Source organism: Lytechinus variegatus, chromosome 14 (assembly GCF_018143015.1).
Source record: "Lytechinus variegatus isolate NC3 chromosome 14, Lvar_3.0, whole genome shotgun sequence".
In the NCBI taxonomy this organism is placed as follows: Eukaryota; Metazoa; Echinodermata; class Echinoidea; order Temnopleuroida; family Toxopneustidae; genus Lytechinus; species Lytechinus variegatus.
Window position 1 is genome coordinate 26,563,592 of NC_054753.1, and position 20,087 is coordinate 26,583,678.

The 20,087-nt window shown below is 37.5% G+C and overlaps 1 protein-coding gene across 1 annotated transcript in view; it reads right to left on the reverse strand.

The window, feature by feature from the left end:
- Positions 1 to 544: 544 nt before the first annotated feature.
- LOC121427686 overlaps positions 545 to 20,087 on the reverse strand; it is a 33,019-nt gene continuing 13,476 nt past the window's right edge. Inside the window, exons 2-4 of the mRNA XM_041624207.1 lie at positions 15,961 to 16,048; positions 15,209 to 15,284; positions 545 to 4,372 (exon numbers count right to left, since the gene is read on the reverse strand). Of these exons, the coding sequence (XP_041480141.1) occupies positions 2,621 to 4,372; positions 15,209 to 15,284; positions 15,961 to 16,048 (1,916 nt within the window). The 3' untranslated portion in view covers positions 545 to 2,620. The remainder of the gene's footprint in view (positions 4,373 to 15,208; positions 15,285 to 15,960; positions 16,049 to 20,087) is intronic.

Consider the following 20,087-nt stretch of genomic DNA (forward strand, 5'->3'; position numbering starts at 1 on the left):
AACTTTATTGATGATATAATTGTCGATGTATAAAAAAAATGATATAGTGAAGAGTGATACAGTGTACATTGAGTGTAACAATAATATACATGAGCGCAGATAAAGCAGTTGGGATATATTATTTTGTGGAACATTCCATCCAAGAATAGCGAGTTTTCGCAATTCTAACGGACGGAGACGGATTCTTGATTCAGAGTAATGTATTGAACATTCCCGTTGAATCACACTGATGCAAACACTTGACAGCGGAGAGGCCTTTATCGAAAATTGGGGAACCGGGACACCAGATCGTCCTAAGATTCGGAGCTGACTTTGTCATGAAGTTCTTTTGACAATAGATTATCTACGTTCCAGAAAGCGTCTGCACACTGTGAAAACTGCGGTGTTAAAACTGACACCAATTGGTGTTAATAGAGGACCACACCCTGAGGTGTTAAAATTACACCCTAGAGATTAAACATACCAGTAACACCAAAGAATGTAAATGTAACAACAAAAGGTGTTGTAATAACACCTATAGGTGTAAAACTAACACCACCAATTTAACACCAGTGTAAAATAACTGATGTGGTCCTCTATGTACACCGGTTAACACCACAGTTTTTGCTGTGCATAGTGGTTGCGAAATCTACCTAATATTAAGAGTGAGATCGACCCTTACTCGACGTGACAGCTTCAATGCAGCAAAAATGCAAAATATTTACGATGAATGGCACATACAATCGCGCGAACCCCTACATGGGTTAATTTCACAAGAACAACTTTTATTGATTTATGTGCACTATCTATCTTCTGTCCACAGCATACTATGCAATCCGGCTACGACCTGATTATTCAAGAAATCGCAATTTGTATTGAAAGTATAATTGTCTTCATTGGCATTTGGAATAATGCTCGGAATACTATAGTATGAAATTATATAATATGGAAAAAATAATAAAAATTATGTTTTACGCCTTGTGGTCAGATCTCTATTTTATTGGTACTGTTTATCGCGACTATATGTTAATCACAATATTACTGAACATAAAGTTGCCGCAAAATTGCGTCGAAAGGACGCATTTAATTGTGCGACATTCAATTGCTGGAAAAAACATTACTCTCTCACTTACTTTGCTCGATAAAGTAATTGTTACGAAATATTTATTATGTGACGTAAGTTAACATGGTTAATGATGTTCTTCTTTCGGGCGGTGATTACCATTGGTTGTGTATATTAATATCATTTTGACTGACCCCTGCTAATGTACGCCTCGGTCAAAATACGGCAATATTTCCGAAATATAAACTTATTATGAACGGAAATTTAAACAAGTGCCGGTTGTTCTTACGGAAATGCTCCGGAAATATCCCGACATTAAATTGTAGATTCGAAAGACAAGTGGTAAAAAACAGCAAATGTGTCACTACACAAACTTCACAACGGAGTGCAACTAGAACTCTTTTCCCGAGAGTTCCGAACGTTTTTATCACAGTCATACCTAAAGAAGGGACCAAATGATAAAAACCATATCGCTATTGTACCACATTTACCTCGACGTTTGGTAATGTATAATCAACCATGATGCCCATCTGTGTTTTTTTTTCAGAATTTCCTTGAATGGTGTCACCAATCCCGATTCATTGGGGAAACACGTCTTTCTCCGCCACGGCGTGTTATTCACGGGGCTCGTGGAAATTTTGCGAAGGCTTTTTTTAAGGACGCGACAAGGGTGCCCAAAACGTGCGCTCAAATGTTCGGAAGCTTCGCATATTTTTCGCGGGTTCTCTTGGATTCGCCTGTCGCTAAGAAGAAGTTTCTTATTTTTTAACCTACTCTTAAACGAAAAGTGACCCCCGAAAAAACAAACAACCCCTTTTAATTTTCGTGCCTTGTGTCCAAGCATTAGCATGATATCCCACTTTTTAGATGGCAGGTTCCACCATCCCTGACCAAGGTCAACTTCACCAAAAGATAATACCCACGTCCTGTTTACTGTAAAAAAAACATTGGGTAAAATTTTAAATAGCATTAGGGTCATTTTTTGTCCAACCATTTAGGGCAGTATTTTATCCAATGCGGGAAGCATATTGTCCAGTAATGTGAACAAAAATGAGCAATTACTTTAGAGCGGGCAAAATTTTCATCACACTGGATAAATAAAAATGCTCACAAGAAATACCCAATGTTGGTTAATACCTCCATGAAGCATTTTTCTGTAACAATAAAAATCCTACATTTTCTCTATGTATAGGTAGCATAACATGAAGGTTTATAGAGGTGTGAGAGGTATTTCCCCTAGAATATTATCAATATCATCTCCGTTGCCCGCCCCCCATGGATATCTCGACTGATTTGTATTGATAATTTCACAGTTTTACAAGAATGCAGTAATTGATAATTTCAGTTTTACAAGAATGCAGTAAATCTGGGGATTGTGCAGGAAAGGTTACATATGTGCTATATGTATACAAACGCTATGTCGTCGAAATGACAAAGATTATGTGCCACAAAACATAATGGGCTATGATACTGCCCACATTCAGTGAAATCACCTATTCCTGGTAATAACTTCAACAAGAGTGATATACTTGAGGATACTCAGAGAAAAAAAATCATGGTTAAGTCTGGTTTATATCTTCATAATTGTGTATCATGAATCCAATCAGATTTAGCCTCCAAGAGCAGTGCTTTTTCATCTTTTATACTGTCCTCATCTTTAGAGGATGTCTTCGTGCTGTCTTCGTCATCATTCGAATCTGACCTATCCGACTGATTACTGTCTGTTTCAGAGTTCGTGGCGCGTCCTTCTTGGGGCTGCTGCGGTGGTCGTGTGGTATCAGAGTCTGATGCAATGGCTACAGCCGTAGGTTCATCGAGGCTTTGATCACTGTCACTCATGGATTCCGCTAAGTAGATCGGACCGAGGTAATCAAGAGCCATGTCCTCACGAGGCATTATAACGAACGACCGCCCTTCCCTGTGCCATCTGATGATGGACGGCGCAGAGGGCGGGCTAGCTGGGGGAGTATCTGGGCTGTAGTCGGTTGGTGTCTGGGTTGAGGTTGTCCTGCGTTTTACAAATTGCATCTGGTCGTGAGGTACTTGATGGAGCTGGGGAGTCACTGGAAAGGAAGAAAGAGATGGGAAGAGGTTTGGCGAGTACTGCTGATTCTCCTGTGGAGGTAGACGATACAGTGGGTTGTTGGTCCTACGAGGTGTCCTTGCAGGATGTTCCGAAGGCTCGTTGAAATTGAAGTAAGAGTCTTCGTAGTAAAGCGGCGGGCAGTCCACTATGTATGGGTATTCATTGTACCGTTCATGCCTTGGGATATCTCGGGGATAGAATGGCAAAGGATTCCTTCTCCCTCTCACTGATGATCCAACTATACGCCTCACAGGTCGGACCTGATGGTAGTACGGGTGGCTGTTGTTACGCATCACATTGGCATGGTACAAAGAAGGTTGTGGGGGTACCTGAAGACTGTAACGCCTTGGCTGCTGGGGATTTAATGGTCGGGTGCTGTTGAGACGAACAAGAGGCGCCGTTTCACTCTCCATTTCAAATATAACAGGTGTAGTATCCCTCGTATTATCAACGTCTTTCATAACGCCCAGATTGGGTTTTTCCCGTTTCTGCTGATCTTCGCGCAAATCTTTGTACGCTAAAAGATTACGTGAACTATCGTTTGAGGCAAAACTCCCACCTGCGTATCCAGAATCTTTCGAGTTGTTACCACTGTTCCTCCGGCCATGCATTCGCAACAGTTTGATCCGGCGATGCACCTCACCGTTGCTACCGGACTCTGAGCTTTCCCTGAAGACAGAATCCCTTTCCGCGTTCGCACCTGACAATGATGTCCTTTCAGGCGACGATGCTCGTCTTACAGCTCTACCGCTGATAAAATGAAGCGGTGAATTATTCCAGCTTGGAACATTACTAGTATCAGAGGTGAACAGGGTATCCGTCTCTGTGCTCGTTCTTCGAGCATTCTTAATCATGTCAATATCCTCATCGGGGTCTTTCAAATTCATGATGGGATTGTCATATTCGTTGTCACGGTGTTTAATTTTCTGTTGATCCAAGGATTCAAGAAGTTCAGTTTCTGATGTAAAGGAGTCCCCTTTGAGCGTGGAAACCATTCCCTTACCGAGAACAACATCAGTTGTACATGTGCCGATCTCTAGTAGAGCACTGTTAGTTCTTGTGGAAGTCTGAGGTAATGTAATGAAAGATGTCTCAGCTTCTCTTTCCTGCCGCTGCCGGAGACTCAGTCGATTCGGTTGTGCCCGTATCTGCTTGGTGACACCTTTGGGAGCTCGTTTTCCTTTCTTATCAGGTTCTATTCGTACTCGAATCTGTTTGATGGTGATTTGAGGAGAACGCTTTCCCTGCAGAAAATGATAAGAAAGAAATATTACCGCACATCATCACCTCATCTTATCTCCATTCTTCAGTGATACCAACCGATGTCTGTGTTCAAGGAAGTGTAATTATTTTCATATATGCAGTGCTCGTTAGCATGGTAACAACTCATTTCTGAAATGAGCATTCTTACAAAGGCATCCCACTCCTTGAACATGTTGAACCCTTATTTTTTTAATGAGCTTTAAGAAATCTCTCTAAAAATAATAATAATAATATAGGATATTTTTATTGCGCACATTTCCACCTTGTTAGGTGCTCAAGGCGCTCCAATATTACCCGGCTAAGCTAGGCGTTCATAGCGCACACAGCTTTTAAGGAATTACTTCCTGCCGGTAACCATTTACCTCACCTGGGTTGAGTGCAGCACATTGTGGATCAGTTTCTTGGTGAAGGAAATTACGCCATGGCTGGGCTTCGAACCCACGACCCTCTGTTTCAAAGTCCGAAGACTAATCTACTGGGCCACAACGCTCCACATAAATAAAATTCATCCTTTTCACCCATTTGGGATCAAATACCCCTACGACTAATTTAGATCGTTATTGTCTTAAGCCTATCGGTTGATACTCGAACACTTCCTTGTAATAACAAGTAATCTACGAAATACCGTTATTTATAAATGATTCCTATTAAAAGTTTAATGTTTATTTGTTGCAAAGTTATATTGGTTATCTGTTCTTGTAACGTGCGGAAGGAGGTGAATGGATGAAAACAAATCTTTACAATGATTTTACATACTAATGGTCATATCTGTCAGGCGGGGCATTTTTCATTAACGTGATTACATCAACGAGCCCCATTTCTAATGTTTGGGACCAATTGCGAAGCTCTACAGAACCGGACATTCCGGGTGTATGACGTCAACAACAAGCGACAATCGTGTAATTTTCATAAAGGTGGAAAGTGCATGATGTTTACTTTTATTTTCGAAAAAAAGCATTCCATTTTCCAATCCCGCTTGCTTGCTAATTGAAGCATGCACTTAGTGGAATGGCATCTTCTCATTAATTGCATGCTAGCTGAACGGAGAGGTGAAAAACTGAACGGAAAGGCTTAACATTGCGCAGAAATCGGATAATTATTGCCTTGTTTGTTTTGGCCGCTACTTAACTCGCTTATCCATATTTGACAATTTCATGCGTTTGACAGCCTTTACCCATTTGTAAATAAAAGCATGGAATAATTATGATGCACTTCAATCGTATCATCGCGTTCGTTAAATTGTATATCAGTTATCTAGAATGTCAGGCAATTACCAGAATGAGGTTTAATCTTTGAAAAGGTGATCGTGGTGTTACGGTCACACCAACGTAACAGACTCCAAACCGAACGTTGGTATGTCATTGGTAATGAAGTTGTACTTTTGGAGTCGAATTCGCCGATATGACGGGAGCATAACAAAAGTTTATTCAAAGACACGGGGGGGGGGGGCATTTGCCCTCTCCCACCTCCGAGAAAAAACAGTTTGAAAACTTGCATTGCTTTTCTGAAAATTGTATAAAAAAAAGAAAAAGAAATCACCAAAAATTATATGCACGAGATCCTTCAATTTTACTTTGGAAAATGTAAAAGCGTCCCACTGACAAGCTCGGTCGATTCGCTCCCTCGCTTTCGATTCTGTTAATTACGTCTCTCTTTCTCTCTCTCTCTCGCTCTCTCTCTCACACATACACATACACACACAGCCCTGCTCAAAGGTTTATTGTTCAATCTATATCTGCTTTTAAAGTATTTCATTACATCACAAAGGACGTGGTATCAGTATCAGGCCAACCGACATGACCGAGGTTTGTTTGAAATTTTATCATACAACCGAGGACATATCATATACGAAAATCGAGTGTCATTTTAACTGCACCATATCTGATTAAAGACAGTTTGCAATGGTCGGCAAACCAAAGACGTCCCTAGAGCGTGCGCTATGTCCACGTTTAAAAGATATATGCCAGTTGTGATTTCAAAATGATTTTGAACAAAATAATAAAATTACCACCCAAGTGTTTGTATCTATAAATGAGAAAAATACGTGCCAAATGGCTCTGGAAGAAAATGTGTAATTAAATGTCAAGTATTTTTCCTAGCAATATTAACAAACTATCCAACACATGCTTTTCTGTGCCAGTGATCATTAGAATGATCGATTTTGAGCTAAGATTTCATGATTCCACAAAGATAAGTTTGCATTATAATGAACCAGATCTAGATATATGATAACATGGTGACAATTAACATTGATTTAAAAGAATTTCTTACGAAATGATTGTTTGCTGCAACTATTTTCTTCAGATATTGAATTCGTGTATGAGTCCTCGATTGCCTTTGTGATTATCAACTAAACGTATACATATAAGTGTTTAATATATATTTTAATACCCCCCCCTTAGAATCACTTCAATGAAGGTTTCCTGGGACCTTAACAATCTCTTTTGTTTTGCGTAACTGACATTCAAGTATCTAAGGGTAATTGGCAGTAACAGAAGCGCCTTAAGCCAGATAAATCAGGACGTACTTATTGTAGGGCGCTCTTAGAAAGCTTCGGATAACGAGGTATAAGGCATTTATATTTCCATTATTATCATTGTATATTTACAGAATTTTGTTATATCTTGACGCTTTTCTTTGATTGCGAAATCAAATTCAAGAGCAGATTATGTTCTATTTTAGTATGGTTTTCTCTTTGAAATTCAGATACCGCCCGACAAGTGGACTTTTTGTATCTTTTCTTGAAACTGCTTTTTACTCAATTGTGCGTGAATGAGGAATCATCTGAGTTTTACCAGGTGAGCGAGATAACAATTTAACATTTACGATAATATGTAATTTTGCCATTGGTATTGCGATTAAGTTATGATAAAACAGCGATATTGCTTTTTTTTTCTTGGATACACTGTATCATCGCTTTGTCGTGGTTGCCTATTCGGCATTCTACCATGATGCTATTTCCTTAGAGGGTATCTGGAACCCATTAATACCATGAATACCGAGAGTCTCTAAAACACTTTCGGTGCACTTTATCTAATTCCATATAAGTTGTTGATTTCCCGCGATAATTTTTTTTTTTCATTTTTCGATTTATCAACACGGTAAATAACCTTTCATGACGCATTTCCGTTAATAATACCCAGTACTTACTCTGTAATAAAGGATTTATATTTCGGAACGTCATTGCTTAATGGCCATCTCAATTGTAATGGGAGAGGAAAATAAGCGGTTTACGATGTTTTTGAGAGATTATAAGCTATAATTTCTATACCTTTTTTTTCAATGATGCCTATTGTGCAGGGACACCTTTGTCCTTTCGTCCTCGTATTCTGGGGAGAATATTAGATTATCCTGGTGATTCCATTGCTGTAAAAGTGTGATGATTTCATAAAAGGTAGAAAATATTGCAATTTACGGTCCTCAGATGCTGCATTTCACATTCCACCATCTTATAAATGTGAAAACTTAGTTACACGGAGATATGAGAGATGTGTTGTTTTTGAAAGAAATTCTTTCGCAAATGAAATAAAATCTTTCAGATTTAAGAAAGAAACATGTCACTTGAGCACTTGTGAGCATTACGTTGGCGATGTCTCTTTTGCATTTGTGAGATACACTGGGTGACTGAAACATATGTCAATGTATTTTAAAGACAATGATATTTCATATTGTATGTACCAAAATATAATTAATTCATATATTGTAGATATTTTGAATTTTGTTTTGATATGTCCATTATTCATTTATTGAAGGAAAACTTAATTAATAATATTTGCTTTTTAGGAGGTTCCCACTATGTTAGCTAATATTTCACTTTATTTCGTAAGTTTATTGTTAAAAATCTGAAATGAACTAAGTTCTTTATCGAAATCATCAATTAAGTACGGGAGGTTGGAAACCCATAAAAAATAGTCTAAAAATAGAAAAATCGTCCCAATATTGTTTTTCCCTTTTTGAAGCCTCCACAGTTCTCATGTCTGGTATTCTCATGTCAGATATCCTATACGTGTTAGGTGTAATACGTACAGTATGGGCTATGACTAATGAATGAATCAATATCTAAATTATTTTCCATCTCAACTCGCCCCCCCCCCCCCACCTTTCAAAAATTATTTTCTATTCAGAGCATTCCCCTCCTGGGAAAAACGAAAAGGTCGCAATGTTGCACTATGTCTATGGTGAGTTAACGTTGCATCTCATTTTATGTGCCAGGCAGAACTAAAAGAAAACAAACGGTGCATCCCAGCCTTTTCACAAACCTACATGAAACATTATCACATGAATTAAAGGGGGAAGTTAACCGATCGCGGTGATGGCCGTAACATTATGACACAATTACAGAAAATGCCATTCTTGTATTAAGAAATGGGGGGGGGGGGCAGATAGGTTTCTTAGTCGTTGATATCCATTCACGTTTAAAGTCTATGAGTTGGATTTTAACATTCCATCCTTGTTCGTTGATATTAAGAGTAGCCTACGTATCCATCTTTCCCAATAAAACTGCATAAGTGGCTATGCTTCATAATTGCAGAATAATATCAAACCCTTTACTTTTCGAAAAGATAATTGAAAACTAATATCTCCTGTATTCTCTGTAGAGTCTTTTGGGCTTTTTCTTCTTACTAACAGTGTAGTTATAGTCTTTTTACAAAGAAGAACATCCCCGAACTGATTAATAATAATAATATAGAGTATTTATAAAGCGCCAAATCCACATTGATTATGTGCTCAAGGCGCTGAAAATATATTTGGTATATTATTATTACCCCGGCTGTAGCTGAGCGGCCATATATATAGGCGCTAAAGCGTTCAAGGAATAAATCCTACCGGGTACCCATTCACCTCACCTGGGTCGAGTGCAGCACAATGTGGATAAATTTCTTGCCGAAGAAAATTACGCCATGGCTGGGATTCGAACCCACGACCCTCTGTTTCAAAGTCCGAAGACTAATCCAATGGGCCACAACGCTCTACTTGCTGGGACAGTTAACTATCACCACAGCAAGTCATAAGAACAATAGTCCCACTTTTTATCCATTTCATGTTTATTGAGACACCTTTTTAAATACCGTGGCTTAACCTACATCAGAAGGCACGCTTTGCAATAAAATGGTTTTGAAACATGAAAAATAGTGAGGGACATGCTTCATGAATACTTTAGAAGTATCTTCATCATCATTTTCTTTCATTGCATGAAAATTATTCAGAACCCTTATCGTATTTCAGTTACTTGATTCTTATCAAGTCCCATGCGACTATGTTCACATCTAAAGAAGATGACAGAAAGTGTTCCTGCTACCAAAATTGCAGCACAAAATAAGATTACAAGCAAAGATAATATCTCTTTACTTCAGGAGAATCTTCATCTTCCTTTTAATCTACCTCGATTTTTTTTTCACCGAAAAGATAAAAATCGTAAAAACTAAGAGTAGAATATCAAAACAAATAAAATTAAAGCTTAATGTCGCCCAACAGACAAACAGAGGTGAAAACACACCAACAATGAAATACAAAATCGCATACTCTCTGCTTAATTCAAAGATAATTAGAATATTTTGGAGGGGTACGGTGAATGTTGTCGATTAGGTAAAATATAGAATTATCTATATTAACATGTTATGTCAACTAATACGATTTTAACAATTTGTTTTCCTACTGCAGGTTGTGATTTAGTTATTATTAGTGGAATAGTAACTTTACAGAGCATTGTTTTACTCCACGATTTAGCCCCATGTCTATACTAGGCCTTTAATTAAATATTCTGGAAATTGATAAAAAAAATCCATAAAAATCAATTTTCCGTTTTAGATAGGAATCGGAAATGGAAATACTCCGAAAATTCAATTTGCCAAATTAAACGAGGGCCTGGCAGCCACTGTCAGCGCCAGATCGACGCTGTTCTATCCCTTAAAACAGCTAAAGGGTAACAGCACCTCCCAACTTTTCACGTATGTTTGGTTTGATGCACTAGCGTACCTACGGGGGGTGGGGCAGTCTCCCCCCCCCCCGACGAGCCACAACCAAGCAAAGGACGTATTCCTGCCCCCCTGACGAGCTTGAAAGTCCTTTTTTGCCCCCTGACGAGCTTGAAGACCTTTATTGCCACCCCCGGCGAGTTTCTTTGTTTTTGATGATGATCCTTATATGTCAGGATTTTATATCAATAAACTTTTGAATTTGAATTTCATACGAAATTCTTTATTTCTGATTGAAGACCTTTTTTTTTGGGGGGGGGGGGCTGGTCAATTTTTTTGGCGGACAGTTTTGCCCCCCCCCCCGTGGAAAATCCTAGGTACGCCACTAGTTTGATGGGGTTTGAATTCCCGGATGCTAGACGGATGCTCTACTAAGTCAAAACACTTGAGATCGCGTATTATGATAATGAACTTGATATTACTATTAAGAAATGTTTGAAAGCGAGTTGGGTACCAACCATTTTGTGTTTTAATGTATGAATGTTACTATTTCTATCAGCAATACCATACAAAGGCTTCTTTGATAAAAGTTTGGATGGTACTTAACATAAAGATGATAAGAATTTATTTACGAATACATATATATATATATATTTAATCTAAAAATACAATGACTGAAATATCCTTATTGCCAGTCCATCCAAGGATGACTATATTTTCAAAAGACACGTCCGGAATATTTATTCAACTGTATATTGCTAACTTAAGTTCCATCCTCGCGAACGATCTCAATAGATATAAGACAGATTATGACGAGGTGGCAATGCAAAAGGGGATCCAACCTTTATAAGGTTGATGGTAGCTCGAGCTAAAGCCGGGAGGTAATGATAGCAGCGCTTTGTATCCTCTGGCAAAAAGCGCTTTGTAAATCCAGCTATTATTTTATCATAACAAAATAACTTTGCGGAAGGCGAAAGCAAGGTGGGGCTTGAAAGAAATCGGACATATAATGAGAAAGTAATGAATGTTAGAAAAATGAGATAAAGATTATGCAAATTTCAAATTGGCAATTTGATAAGTATGACAAAAATGATAACTTCCAATTTAGATATATACTTTATAATAATCGGGGTTTGTGGTTTTCCCCTAAACCCATTTTCACATTAGACTAAAACCTTAAAATATGAAGCATATTATTGCATATCCCCATGAAAGAAAAGGTCATTGCTATTTTTTTTATTGTCAATTTTTTCGTCATTGTTATTGAAGCAAATAGACTAGTTTCGGTCTACCCGCAATTACAATTACATTATATGTGGGCCAGTGGCGTACCTAGGATTTTCCATAGATGAGAGAGTGGGGGGGGGGGGGGGCAAATTCGTCCGCCAAAAAATTGGACAAGCAAAAAGAAAACAATGTCTTCAACCATATATAAAGGAATTCGTACCAGCGAAAAGTTGACAAGCAAAAAAAAAAGATCTCCAAGTTTCAATTTGTGTCATTGAAACTTTTGACCTTGGTGGTCTTGTGAGGCCCCTAGTTTACTTTTGTAGCCATAATGTTATATAATTACAGAAATCATTATAAACTGTAGGTCGGACATGAGTAATCGCCAAACTGTTTGAACTAAGCCTTCATTTATACGTAATTTGATTTCAAAAAGGTCTCAATAGCGTTAATATTTCAGGAGGCATAGGTTCTTGCGTGTCGTACTCCGAAGTTCCATTACTTTTGATCAGGGGCGGAAATCTCTCACAAAAGGTAGGGGGACAAGTGGCTGGAAAATTTGACAAGCAAAAAAAGGGTATCACCCCGAATTTAAAGTGATTTCAATGAAAATGAATTTGACAAGAAAAAAGGGGTTATCATCCAAAAAGTGAGGTCAACTCGTCCTAAAATACATGTTTTATTTCGATTTCGAATGATTTTTTTCTTACCATCATAAAAGACTACAAATAGTAGGGGGGACATTTGATATTGTGTCCCCCTACTATTTGGAGTAGGGGGGACACGTCCCCCCTGGGATTTCCGCCCATGCTTTTGATAACATCAAGTCATCACTGATATGCTTTATACTTCATTATATATAAACAGACTTCAACTCTGGATCGGGAATCCCTTTAACACGCACACCCACACCGCCTCACGCACACACATACACAAACACACCACGTCAGTCTCCACTCTAAATCTGTATCATTGTCTATCACTGGTCCTTGGTAAACTTCTTCAGTTACATCTAGCATGGACATATCGTTGCATAGTTAAGAGAGGTCATCGGTACGGCTAAGCTGACATATGGGTTTCTTGTTTCAAAGAGTTATGAGGTTGTATTTTGTGTTGGGAAATCCCTCGCATGCCTTGTACTATTACAAGGCTGCCATGTGCTGATGTGCGTTAGGCGAAGAAATGGGATGCATAAGGAAGGGGTGCAAACAGTTGAAAGTGTTGGTGTTGGTTTTAAGGGACCTTGTAATTAGGATAGACGCCCCACTTAAAGGCATATACCATTAAATGGGAATCGAACCAGGGTCACCGGAATCCGAATCGCTAGCTGGTTCAACCGACTGGACATTCACACCTCCCACAATTTTTCACGAGTCTAATTATTCTTTATTTCAAGTTCCTAAATTCGCAGTATTGCTTTAAATGGTAGTAGTTCTGGCAGGATCATAATCCTTAGAATCCCTTCATTATTTCCTAGGGAGCTCTCAGGCTCCTTCAATGCTCAATAAATATATTTGATCAATTTCACGACACAGCTTAAAAAGACAGCTAATATCTTCACACAAGACCATGGAGTATATCTCTGAATCGCAGAACAACCATTATGCAAGTGGAACATTTTCAAATTTTAGGATTGCCATATATATCAAGAAGACAAATACTTTCCAATCTTTCGTAACTCTCGAACCCGATTCTGATGGATTTCTTTTAAGTATGTTTTCATTGCAAATGACCCCCTTCCAGGACTTTGCTTTCCTGGGGAGTGTTTTATGAAAGGACTTGTCGGACGTTTTATCCGACAGTTTCCATAGGAACAGTGCTTCACAGCCAATCCGAATCAAGGAATGATGTCAGATCTGACAACTTGTCGAACAAAAATGTTGATGAATCGGTCCCCTGATATACGAAACACTTGCATTCTTTTTTCTATTATCTGAAGTTCCAAGTTCCAAGTTTCGGTAGTGAATTTACACTATCGCCATTCTAAGAATCTAACTTTAGGATAATTTCCTATTCTTTGAACCAATTATATTATAGTGCTATATCACAACCGCTCATGCTAAACGCAGAGAAAATTCAGCGCTTCATATAACTTTTATCCCCCTTTTATCCAAATTTGTATATACATAAAATTACTGTTAAGAGAAAAAAAAACACGTCCTACTTACACTGGCAATCTTATCTTTCTATATTTTATAAAGAAAATACATATGCCCCTCCACCATTCCCCCGCGGTGTGTCCAGGATTTTCCAAAAGAAAGGGGGTGGGCACTCTCTTTCCCCGATTCCCGAAAAAGGTTATTTTCATTTACAGGGAGCATTTTACCGAACACAATGTCGAGAAACTATACAAGAATATTGGACAAGCATAACAGAAACATGAAACGAAGAAATAATATACAAAAAACAATGAATGCAGTAGCCACCCCTCCCCCTTTCTTTGACGTGAAGAGAGGGGACCCAAGAACTGTTTTGAAACATTTATTATCTTTTTTTATTTTCACATTTCCCTCTCCATAAATCCCCGTCGCTTTTTTTGACATAATTCCAACCACAAACTCGAATGATCACCACAATAGAGTTGAAACATTAAATGGAAATCTGAGAAGATATATCAGAGAGGACGCTAAGCCAATCAGGAAGGCGAGGGGCTTGGGATAAAAGAGTTAAAGAATCGGGGCGGATTATCGTTAAAGACAACAAGAAGGGTAGGATTAAACAAGAATACGAGGAAAGGATGGAAATTGCATAGAAAGAGGAAAAATCGGGAGGGGGGGAGGGGGGCGAAGAGACATCACCGGGGAGGGAAAGCAGGGGCGAATCCTGGAATTTCCTAATGGGGAGGAGGCATTTTTGTACAGGAAAATATTGACAAGCCCCTCCCCCCCAAAAAAAAAAGTTTTCACAAGAAAATGGATATAATTTTGTTCCAGGAAAATAAATATCTTTACTTGCGTATGCATGGCATATGCTCAAAGGGGGCGGACCGGATATGCCCCTTCCTAGATCCCCAGTGAGGAAGAGGGTGGAGCGGAAATCAAGAAGAAAGTGCCATACATTTTTTCCTTTTATTCGGAGAGCAGGGGGAAGTGAGACTATAGTCTCATCATCATCATTTAGATTTTTTATTACGACTCCTTGCGTACATCTCTCATCCTTATATTTTGCAAACCATGATCTGAATATCAAAGATCTCAATGAGTCTAATAAAGCCTTTTCACACTGGATAATTTTATTTCTAATTAAAAAACATTATTCATGATAATTATTAGCCATTCTCTCACGTATCACTGACATGTGGAATGTTTTAGACTCATATATATATTATAAATATATATTTTTGTTATTATCTTCATGAGAATGAATCAAAACGTATTCTTACATGGGGGATGATTCGTAGAAGGGTGTGAGCCAGAGGGATGTTAGTCTAGATCTGGACGTAAGTAGTTATTTATTTGGAAAAAATCTTTACTAAACACAATCATCCCACAGAGTATACACACACGGTCTTTGTGTCGGATGAATGAGTTTAGATTTTTTTCGAAATAAATAACTATTAACGCCCGAATCTTGACTAGAGGGATGTATTGGTTGGGGTTGAATTGGGTAGGGTGGAGTCGGGTGGGTTTAGATCCGGGGTTTAGATGGAGTTTGAGTCGCTTCCAAATATCTCACCTGGTTTCTTCTTAAGGCATGCCGTCTCTTTCTCCTCCTCTCCTCAGCCTCTTTCCTCGCTTTCATCACCCTACTCCTGAGTACCATAAAACAACATAAACAACACACTATTGTTCATTATAATAAAGGTAAATTAACGATATTTTTTATCCTCATAGGGCCACTATGAATAAAAACTTCCCCTCCCCTCCACTGACCAAAAATCGAAATTTCTTGAATAATGGTATTTGCTAAGTTTTTGGAAATATAATAAAAGCATAATTACCATTTTGATGTATCAGTGGTATATAGTAGGGATAGTAGTATTAGTGAGTACTATAGTAGTACTTGGTAGTAACGGTGGTGGTGGTAGTAATAGTAGACGTGGTAGTAGTAGTAGTAATTGTAGTAGTAGTTGTAGTAGTAGTTGTAGTAGTAGTAGTAGTAATAGTAGTAATAGTAGTAGTAGTAGTAGTAATAGTAGTAGTAGTAGTAGTAGTAGTAGTAGTACTAGTAGTAGTATTAGTAGTAGTTGTTGTTGTTGTTGTAGTTGTAGTAGTTGTAGTTGTACTAGTAGTAGTACTAGTAGTAGTATTAGTTGTTGTTGTTGTTGTTGGTGTAGTAGTAGTAGTTGTTGTTGTTTTAGTAGTAGTAGTTGTAGTAGTATTAGTAGCAGAAGTAGCAGTAGTAGTAATGGTAGTAGTAATAGTAATAGTAGTGGTAGTATATTAGTTGTAGAAGTAGTAGTGACGTCATGATGACGTAAGACTTACCCTATCCTGAGAAGCAGAGCAGTGAAAGCGAAACAACCAATCACGATTGAGAGAGACGTAATAAGCACAATATAACTTCTGGACAAACCTTGAATCAGAGATGAAGACAGCGAGAGAAAGAGAGAGAGAGAAAAAAATAAAAATCAAATCAAATAAAGATCACTACAATAGTAACTTACATTTGATTTCATACAGGACTTGTCCAAATTTAAAAAAAAGAGGGAGAAAGAGCTATTTCCTCTTTTCATGTTTGTTATCAGAATACCTACTAAGCATGTTTTATGAATATCAGTGCATTTGCGTGTATTTTCAGTCAAGATCGTGTGGTTTTAAAGTAAAACGGTTTTAGGACCGGCATATCAGAATTAATTAGTGAACACGGACTGGAGCTGTGAATGTTACTATCTGTTACGAACGTCATACCATTCAATTAAAGGGGAATCCAACCCAAATAAAAACTTGTTTTTATAAGGAAAAGAAAAATCAGACAAGTTGATAGCTGAAAGTTTGAACAATATTGGACAAACAACAAGAAAGTTAAAAATTTTTAAAAGTTGTAAATATTGGTAATCACTATACCCATGGAGACTTCAAATTGACCACATATGGGATGTCATAGTGATGTAAGGCAAGGACTACTCTTCCATGTACTCCAATACATATTATGGCTAAAATGTCATTTTTCCCAAAAGTTTTATTTCAAATTATATTTTTCTTTCATGAGGACATAAAACAATATACTACCTGGGTTATACAAAAATTACTGCCCCAGGGGAATGGGTACTTAGGAGAAAGCCACAAATCCCTGATAATAAAGTACATGGCCTATGGGAAAGTTGTCCTTGCCCCATGTCATAATTTACTTACCCAGTTGCCAATTTGAAATCTACATAGTATTAGTGATCTCAATTTTAAAACAGCAATAACTTTCTTATTGCTTGTCCGATTTCTTTCAAACTTTCACCATTCTGTTTAATTTATTTTTCTCCTTCCCAACACACCATTTTATGGCCAAGGATGGATTCCCCTTTAAGCGTGCCGATTTGGTATGTCTAATGGGGAGGGTACCAAACAAAACTGTCGTAATTTTCACCAAAGCAAAAGAAAAAAAGGCAACATGACATAAGTAAAAGAATACTAATTTGCCTCGTAAAAATACACTTACATTACTAATATTTTTACAATAGTTTCACCTGATACACTACATCGTAAGTAAATATCTTACGTAATTCTTGTGATGCTTATCTAACCATTATTTATGATAGAATGAAATATAAGTAATTTTTTTTTATTTTAATGGACTCAATAGAAATCCTGTTATTATATTGTACAACATGCAAGAATGTAACTCTTTTTATAAAAAAAATTGGTAAACATCACAGGCAGATGTAATTATTTCAGGATTCCAAACAAATGGTGTCAATGTCAATATCTGCTAGTGTGAGGTCATCATCACAAAGCTTTTGCAAACCATATACGGTGTGTTGACGTTCCATTTTAATGGAAGGCTGCATTAAAAATAATCATGGCAGCCGCTTTCGAATGGACGCTTATTCATCACAGGATGTTTATTTGCCTATGCAGTATAAAATGATTATTAAACTGAATAAAAGTCATTGATATTTTTCATCCGTCGAGGGAAAAAAGCCGTGCATTTGCCTATAGGGCAGTCTCCTTTGTTATATTCCTACGTTGCCTAGCAACAGTAGGGACGAGCTCGATGAAAATCCATTACGTATTACGTAACATCATCAGCATCGCCCACAAAGAACTCCATAAGATATTGCTAATAGAAATGTTATGAAGAGGATATAATGCAAAAAAGAACACTCTTTACCAATATGGCGTGGGATATAAATAATAACACTGAACATTATAACAATCAAAATGCACTCATAATGTAATGGACAGTGAAAGTGAAATAGTAAAATTCACAGTTATGTTACCGGTAATTTAAGCGTTGGTAAAAAAAAGAAAGCAGACAATAAATAATAGACGCATGGCGTGATCAAAACGTGTATTATTTGTGAAAGGTGGGGTAAATCCGTCTTGATGTGTTGAATAATATAGTCAAATTTGTGATTATTAATAATTAACCCCAAAAAGAAAGATTTCATACATTTCCTGATCAAATGCAAATGGAATTGTGTTTGTCATCATGATCGCTTTCCCCGTTTCAACACTACCCGTGTTCTGCATTTAACGTTTCTTGCGAAATCAAGCAAGATTTTGAAATGTCAGTCCGGGCATATTTTACACCCAATTACAATGATATATTTAGCGTCATTATTGAATCCTTTCCTGTATATATTCAAATCGACTTTTTGAGTAAGATTTTACATTTTATAACAAATCAATGCCAGGACCACCTGGGCCCCAACGCAAAGTTTTTTTTTTTTTTTTGGGGGGGTGCCGGATCGAACAGTTCTCTGACTGCAATGTTTGCTTTAATATGTTTTTTTTTATTTAGATAACACCTGTAAAAAAGGGGGGCAATCGAAAGTACAAACAAGTTTTTACTCAATCAATTTCATTTTGAAAAGAAGAGCAATAATGCCCAAACTGCCTAGATTTTAGCATAAAAATAATAATACACAATTCTTGTATAGCGCATATCACAATTATGAATAATGTCTTTATGCGCTTCCAAAGGACTTGGATATTATTACCCCAGCTGTAGCTTGGCAACCGTAATTACTAAGATGTAGAGCGCACACGCATATTTCAAGCAATAATTTCCTGCCAGGTACCCGTTCACCTCACCTGGGTTGAGTGCAGCACAATGTGGATAAATTTCTTGCCGAAGGAAATTACGCATGATGTATGCAAGTGTACAAAACCCGACTCTATTATTATTATACAGACCCAGGCTGTATACTTCAACATTGATTTACTTTTTCCTTCTGAAAGATGCGGAACAAATTTAAATTAATCCCTTCTCTTCTATTAATTCAAGAATTAGAATAATTCTTATTTTGAGAAAAAAAGTGTACAATGAAGGTCTCATATGCTTAAAAATCATTTCATTTTGGGTAGAAGATGAAAGGACTTTACACTGTAAAAACTGTGGTGTTAAAAATGACACCAATTGTCAATAGAGGACCACAACCTGAGGAGTTAAAATAACACCCTAGAGATTGAACATAACACCAAAGAGTGTAAATGTAACAACCATAGGTGTTTTAATAACACCTATAGGTGTAAAACTAACACCATCATTTTAACACCGGTGTAAAATAACTGGTGTAGTCCTCTATGTACACCGGTTAACACCACAGTTTTTGCTGTGTATTACACATTATTTTTTCCGATGTGAAAGGTGATGGGTGTAATATCTGAAGTGATGAAGGGTGTGTGGACTGGCTAAGAAGGAGATTTCATTCTGTTGACAAGCATGTCGATCTATTTGGTACTGTCTAGACTTCAATATTTACCTTCAAGCATCCAAGCGGAAATTCCGAAATGTCAGTGAAATGACGGAGAGTTCGGACTGGCTATTTTAAACACCTCGGAAAATTACTGTAAAATTTGAACGGGGCCCACCCCATCCCACCCGCCCTCATTCGTTTATTTTTGCTGCTGCTTTCTTGCAGCACTCAACAGATAATTTCCAAGAATCACAGAATAATAGGAGCCATTCTTTTTATGACCCCCCCCCCAAATCTGATCTGATGTGATGCTGCACACTATACCCAAGATATGCCTAAACGCACACAATTATCCTGGAAGTGTTTTACAGGCTAAATGTGGGGGGGGGGTGGCCATCTAGTTTTATTTTAGATATATCTGTTTGTTTGATCATTTATTTTCCATAATCATATAAAAAAAACAGTTCATTACAATACAAATTAAATACATGCAATAATATACATTCATAAAAGTAAAATACATATAAACAGTTTACAGAATGCCTTTCAATGAAAACAAGAAAGGATAAATACATGCTAAATTATTTGAAAATGAAAAAAAGGGAAACTAAAGTAAGGCCATGTGGCCCTGTAAAATAAGTTCCCTTATATCTATATTTAATACAATAAACTATATGTGTTACTGAAAGACATGTTTACAAAAAAGAAACAAAAATGAAATGTGTCAGAGGAACATCGACAAAAAAAATATGGCAATAA